General features: G+C 32.8%; 1 protein-coding gene across 1 annotated transcript; it reads left to right on the top strand.

The window, feature by feature from the left end:
- Positions 1–5093: 5093 nt before the first annotated feature.
- On the top strand, positions 5094–6443 carry LOC149225832 (putative aspartic proteinase GIP2). Its single transcript, XM_089380033.1, has one exon. The coding sequence runs from the start codon at positions 5094–5096 to the stop codon at positions 6441–6443; it is 1350 nt and encodes a 449-aa protein (XP_089236159.1).
- The last annotated feature ends 1521 nt before the right edge of the window (positions 6444–7964 follow it).

Here is a 7964-nt window from a genome sequence, read left to right on the forward strand (position 1 = left end):
CATCTGCGCGTCATCAAAACCACCGGTATCTTCCCCGCACCACCATTCGCAAAAGGTTGTTTCCGTAAGGAGGGCTCCGACACAATCAGCACGAGACACGCGTCCAGTGTACAACCATGAAACCGCCCATTCCCCGGCCATTAAAAGTCGTTTGAGTTGTGTGAGGTTGGTGTGCGAATTGCGTCCGATCAGGTCAACGCATATGGATTCACTCCAATCTGTCAGAACGTTAATCTTACTTTTACCGCTGGCTTTTAATTAATGCATTTAATGCTTAGTCATAGTTTTAGGTAGAAACTTTTAATTTTATTGTTTTTTAAACTTACGGAGGTATGGGTAAGAAAAGCACGTAAGTTTTTTATTTGGTTGCATATGTATCGTATATGAAATATGTTTTTTGTTTGGTGTTGACCATTGTAATATGTGAGCCTGGGGCAGCAAAAGAGAACAGAGAGGAGTGCACAACAGTGCATAAGTTATGAATTGAACAGCGTGTGAAGCAAGGAGGAGATGAACGCACAGCAGTGCGAAATATAAAAACCTGAGTTTTGTTGGTTGCTCAAAAAAAAGGAAGAACGAATGAAGATTTGTATGGTGTGAGCAAAGAATTTTTTTTGTGAATGCAATGAAAAATTTTACTGCATATGTTAAATTATTTTTACAGCAGTATATGTAAAATGCTTTTTACAGCAGTAAAATGTGAATGAAGATTTTACACAGCAGTGTAAAAAAATCATTTTGTAAAAGAGAGACAGAGTAATTTGTTTTGGTGAAAGTTTTTTTTGGTAAATCCCTCTGAGTGAAAGAGGAAGATAATCAGGCCTTTTATGAATTAATACAAGTTTATTATGGGTGTGAAAAATCTCTGTTCTCAGAAATTTTATTAGCTTCCTTGTGTTAAAGATCCCGTGGATAGAGAAACAGAGCATTGCCTCTGTGTTGAATTTTATTTGTGTGTTTTGGGGATTTTACCAGAAAAATCCCCAACATAAAGGCCATAAAGCTCGATGATTCCATTGTGTCAGTTACCAACCTTTGGTAATTTTAGTGCCACGTCATTTCCAATTATGGTAAGCATAGTGTGACATTATTTATAATTTGTGAGGGGTGGGAAAATATTTCGAATTTTATCAAAAAAATAATTTTAATTAAGTTAAAATAAAGTTTATTATATTTAAATGTTTATTATGTCAGTTTTTATTATTGATATAATAAAAAATAAATAATGTGTTTATTTTTTTGTTGATAGCCGTTGAGACACCACAATTCAAGGCATCTAAGCCGTCAAAGTCATAGGCAGGCTGGATTTTTGGTATCGTTGAGACTAGAACCAGTGACTTTTTGGTATCGTCGAGACTAGAACCAGTGACCTTAAATGACGGAGGGACTTAACAACAAGCTCCTTCACCGACTATTCTAAATCTCTTTGATTTGAAATAATGTGTTTATATAATTATTTGATAATAAAATTATTGTGTATAAATAAAATTTAATTTTTTTAAATAATTTATTTGGATTTTTTTTAAGATAATTATATTTAAAAAAATCAATTACAGTTACTTTTAATTAGAGTCTATAATTAAAAGTAATGTTAAGCTTAAAAAATAAGAAATGAAATATATATATTTTTTTGTAATTGTAACTTAACAAAAAAAATATATTGTTTATTTATAATTGAAATTATAATAATATAGTTATATATTTTAATATTGTGTTAGAAGATTAGGTAAGTTATTATTATTTGATTTAGTAACTTGTTGAAAAAGTTTAATATATTGTTTTTATATTTAATATTAAAATTAATTTAGTGTTAAAATGTATTCATTCCTAAAATAAAAAAATATGGAAAAAAAAACACATATGGAGCAAATTTAAATTTAAAAATAAATTATAATTAATAAAAAAATTTAATAAATATATATCATAAACATAATTTATAAAAAAAATAATATAGAAATAGATTTTTAAATGTAAATAATAAAGAAATCCATTTAGAAAAGAGAAAATTTTAATTGAGAACATTATTTATAGACAAATTTCACATATAATTTTAATAGAAATCCTTAAAATATGAAAGTGTGGATTTGAAATGATTATTTTTTATATATGATGTTATAATAATGTTGTTTTTGTTTTTATCTAAAGGGGTTAGATCTAATAGTGGAAACCCTGGAGTTATTCACTATTAGATAAAGTTCAATTTCAATAAGATTTAACCTAGAACTCATGGGCTTTTTAACGTAGTGATTGAAAATATGGTTGCATTAACTTTATATAATTATTAAGTTTTAAAATGTGTTAACATGAGTAGCATTTTTCAAATTAAAAAATAGTTTGGCATTTTCCAAATTAAAAAATAGTTAAAGTGATTTTGATGTTCATATTTTTTTCAAACTATGGAAAAAAATATCAATTGAATTTTGGTGAAAATCAAATTTGCAAATCAATTACCATTAAAATTTTATTAATAATCCATATTTAAATAATTTAAATAAATATGTTAATGTAATTTATTTAATATTTTATATAAATATGTTGATGTAAATGTGATAATTAATAAAACATTTTTCTAATAATATTCGATCAACACAATATTAAATATTATTTAATTTTTTATAAATAATATATTATTTTAATGAAGAGTTATATATATATATATATATATATATATATATATATATATATATATTATTTTGTTTAAAAATTTATAGTTAATATTATGAATTTTAACAAAGAGTGAATAAAATATTATATATATTAATTTTTCTTTTTTTAAATTAAGATTATTTTTATTATCGATGATGATGATGATGATGATTAATCTCTAATAAGACCAATGTGGTTTATTGGACCTCAAGAAAAGAGAGTCTAATTGTCATTCTTCAAAATCTAGTTTTTATGATCAAAGAAAAGGAAAGATGTGTTCCAAGATTGTTATAGTTGGGTTGCCTTAATAAGTCAAGAAGATTAGAGGTGTCACTAATGATAGAGAATTGAGAGCGGATGTGGGCAAGAGCCGGACAATCTAAAAGGAAGTGCTTTTCATCTTTCGCCTTCTTAGTATCACAAATCTCACAAATTACCACCATCCGGTCTCACTCCAAAGTTCATGAGAGTTAGTTCTAATCCTAGCGATGTTCATTTTCTTCTTAATGCTAGTCAATATAGAGAAATAATTCTAGTTATGAAGGGTGGGGTTGATCACCTCCTTATAGTACCTTAGATTCTTTTTACCCTCCAACTCCTTAGCATCTGACATCTCGTTCTTAAAACTAGGGGTAATAACATCTTTGATATTGTCCTTGCTTCCCATGATGATCTCCTCCTTGATCCCCCAAAGGTTGAGCCAAGACTAAGCATCTTGATGCCACCCGTGCTTAAGGTATAGGTGGGGGTTTTAACTAAAATTAGAAGCAATTTTTGGGAGACTCTTGGATTCCATATTGTGAAGCTTCTTCTTATATGAGATATCTAAATATGGCCGCACTTTCAATGGGGTACATGCCAGCTTCGATCAAGAGGATAGGATAGGGAGTATTTCCCTTGATCTTGATGTTATAGGTTATGAATTTCTTCTGGATCATCTCAATCTTTCTCCATGACTCCCTAGATATATTGCACCCCCAAACTTCACATCGTATAAGATAATAGGTTTGATGAGAGTTTCAATGAGGAACCTTTTTCTACTACAAATGTAAAGATTGACTGACTTACAATTGTTTTCAAGCTCATAATAAGCTTGCCAACCCCCAAGAATTCTTTTCTCGATGCTATAGTTCCAGTTGAGCTGATGAGGAAAGTCAATACCCAAATATTTATAAGAAGAAACTTACTCAAGACAATGGTTATCATAGACGAAGCTACTGTGGGTGATCTTTTTGGATTTAATGATCATGACTTTAGTCTTATCGGTATTAACTATCATACCCATCTTGGAGCAGTATACATGAAGAGTCTTAAGCTGCTTGTCTAGGTCATCATGGCTCCTTGCAAGAAGAATGATATCATCATCATAAAGGAGAAGAGTAATGATAATACTAGCGAGCTCAGTGCCTTTGCAGCCCACAGTTTCTAGACACTCCTCTAGTTTATCGATGTAAATACCAAAAAGGGTAGGGGAAAGGGGGCATCCTTGCTTAACCCTGATATTACATTTAATATCTCTAGACCACCCTTCATTGATCTTAAGCTTAGAAATGACAGTCTCGTAGAGGTGAATCACAGCAACCCTCAGTTCAAGAGGAACCATGATCTCTTCAAGCCTCTTCGAGAGCTTATCTCGGGGGACAGTGTGGAAATATTTTCTAAAGCCCATAAAACAATAGAAGAGATAAGTTTTACTATTGTGACATTCCTCTACGATGATCCTAAAAGTGACAAGGTGGTCGACGATCGAGTGATGCCTCCTAAACCTAGCTTGCCGTTTAGCTCTTTTACCCTGGATCTCAAGCCAAAGGCTGAGCTTTTTTTCTAGAATGAGCATATAAAGCTTGGCTAGGGTGCGACTAATCATAATGGTCCTGTAGTTAGAGGGAACGCTTTTGTCCCCATTTTTGAAGATAGGCACAATAAGGCTTTGCATCCAAAGCTTAGGGAAGCCATACTTTACAGCCAAATTGAGAAGCTTGTGGAGATAAGGAATGAGGATAGATTTTCCCATTTTAAAGATCTCAACTTAGTAACTTTCAATATCTTTGGTTTTCCCATTAGTGGGCTTATTAATTGCAGACTCAACATCTTCCAGAGAAAAAAATATCATCCTTAATAGGAGTGTTTAAGATGGTTCCCATGGTGTCCAGAGAGTCATACAACTTCTTAAGATAGTTATCCCAATTTTCTAGGGGGATAGAAAGATTATCTTTAGTTTATGAACAAGTATATTCTGATAAAGTGACCCTAGGATTCCCCGGCTATTTTTGGGGAGTTCGATGTCACTCAAACCAAGTCAATGTTGACGGCTCTAACCCATTCTCCCCAACTCGACGATGTGCAGCAAGTTGGGGCTCGAATCCTCCTCCCCAATTCGCCTATTTATTGCGCAAATTTCCATCCAAATGATTATTAGGAACTCTAATTGGCCTTGACTACACGCGATGCCTTCGTTCAGTGTCCGTCTCGTCCTGATTGCAGCGGTCCTGGTGTGCTTATGTCAATTGCCAGCATTTGCGTCCCCGATATCCCCAACTGCCCTCATCACGCCGATCACCTTAGATTCCCAGTCGTTGAATTATATGGTGAAGATTGGCCAGAGAACCCCGATGCAGCTCCTGCAACTAATGTTAGACATCGAGCAAGATTTCACGTGGGTAAGATGCTACAATAATACCTACGTGTCCTCCACTTACCGGCCGTTAGACTGCAGCACGCAGCTGTGCAGGTCCTATGACTATTCGGCCTGCTTCACCTGCCTTGGCCCCCTTGCCCCCGGGTGTAACAACCACAGCTGCTCCGTTCCCGACCCAGGCGAGTCCGACTTACGCGACGAACTCGGGCAGGACGTGGCGGCGCTTCTCCTTAGAGACGGTCGAAAATACTCTGTCTTCCGACTACCCTTCGCCTGTACCGAACGAAGAGATCCCGCCGATTTGCTTCCGAAGTTCGACGGCGTTGCCGCCATGAGCTCGTCCACCCTGGCACTGCCAGCACAGCTCTCTGCTAAACAGGGTTTTAGTCGCAAGTTTGGTATTTGTCTGCCGCGGGCGTTTTCAGAGGGGTATCTCTCCTTTGGTGACGTCCAGCGCCTCTTCTCTCCATTAAAAGGCGGCGAAGACCTTACAGACCTCTCCGGCGACCTCGTCCGCACTCCCTTGATCAGGAACCCCATCAAGATGCTCTACTCCACCCACGGCTATTATATCGGTGTCCAGGGAATCAAAGTCAATGGCGTCGACGTGCCGATAGACGCCGAGAAGCTGCGAATCAACACCAGCGGACACGGCGGCACGAAGCTGAGCACCGTGGTGCGCTACACGCAATTGGCCAACCCCATCTACAACGCTCTCGCGGCGCTCTACATTAAGATGGCGGCGCAAATGAAAATCAAGCAAGTTGCCTTTGAGGTGCCCTATCTTCCCGTGGGTCAGACTGGTGTGTGTTTCAACGCAAGCCACACGGGGGAGCCGCCTTATTTCGGGAGCATTAATCCGGCGCTCAACGTGCCCACGGTCGACTTTGTTTTGCAGGGCAACGGTATCGATCCTACTATTTGGAGGATGCTTGGATTTAACTCGATGGAGCTGTTCTACAATCCGAATGTGGCGTGTCTAGCTTTTGTTCCTGGAGGCGAGACTCCAATCGCATCCATTGTAATCGGGACTCATCAGATGCAAGAGAATTTCGTCCATTTCGATCTGGACAACTCAACAGTCGGCTTCTCTCCCAATCTGCTCTCATTACCGCAGCTAACCAGTTGTGCCAATTTCAACATGATTACTTCCCTGTGATGACTTCTTTCAAGATAGATAAATAAATAAAAGGAGAGATTTTGCTAAATTGTAATTCCAAGTTAATGCAAAACCAACCTTTTCTGTAATAATAAGAAGGCATTCATGTTATGGCAGAGGCATCTAATATCAAGATTTATATATTCCTTTTATGTTACATACTGTATTTGATGGTTTGGATAAGAATTTGGTTTGCAGAGTGTTAGTCAACTATCCGCTGGTTATTTTAATGGACAGAGATGTGTTGACTTTCATTTCGAAGTAATAATTCTAATTTTTTTATCATGTTTTTTTATATTTATGGAATTAAATTAATTTTTGTTTTGATTGATTTCAACATTTTTAATGGGATATTCATTGTTCCTTTATGTTGTTTATACTATTTTGTTTGTATTTTAATCGATAGAGATGTGTTGATTTTAATTTTGAAGCAATAATTTTTATTATGTTTTTTATATTTATGGAATTGTTACTTTATGTTGTTTATACTATTTTGTTTGTATTTTAATTGACAAAGATGTGTTGATTTTAACTTTGAAGTAATAATTTTTATTATGTTTTTTATATTTATGGAATTAAATTTATTTTTGTTTTGATTTTAACATTATTAATGTATTAAGCAAAATTTTCCAGTAGAAATCATATAAAAGAAATAATGACATAATGGGACATTCACTCTTCTTTTATGTTTGTTTATACTATTTTATTTGTATATTAATTGATAGAGATGTGTTGATTTTAATTTTAAAGTAATAATATTAATTTTTTATTATTTTTTTATATTTATTGAATTAAATTTATTTTTGTTTTGATTTCAATATTATTAATGCGTTAAGCAAAGTCTTCCAACGGAAATCATATAAGAGAAATAATGAGATAATGGGATATTCACTCTTTTTTTATGTTGTTTATACCATTTTATTTGTATTTTAATGGATAGAGATGTGTTGATTTTAATTTTGAAATAATAATTTTAATTTTTTATTATGGTTTTTTATATTTATGAAATTAAATTGATTTTTGTTTTGATTTCAACATTATTAATGTGTTAAGCAAAGTCTTTCAGTAAAAATCATATAAGAAAAATAATGACATCTTTACTTTAATTTTGAAGTAATAATTTTAAATTATATATATATAAAATTATATTAATCTTTATTTTGATTTCAACATTATTAATGATGATGTTCAATATGTTTTGATTTCATACATTATTAATGATAATATTTAGTCTCATTTTATGTTCCTTATACTATTTTTTTATTTATATATATTTTTGTTTTAGTTGGTTATGTTATTTTTAATTAATAATAATTATAATTATTTAATTGTTTTTTTTTTAAATATTATTTTTATTTTTTTATTTTTTCACCCAATTATCCCATTATTATTTCATATTTAAAAACATTATAGACATTTAATTTATTTTCAAAGTATCAATAAATAAGAATTAAAATAATAATTATTATATTAAATAATTTGTATTATAATTTTAATAATTATTATATTAAATAATTTGTA

This window comes from Pinus tabuliformis, chromosome J, assembly GCF_031772625.1.
Source record: "Pinus tabuliformis cultivar Carrire ecotype Pingquan chromosome J, CPIR1, whole genome shotgun sequence".
Lineage (NCBI taxonomy): Eukaryota > Viridiplantae > Streptophyta > Pinopsida > Pinales > Pinaceae > Pinus > Pinus tabuliformis.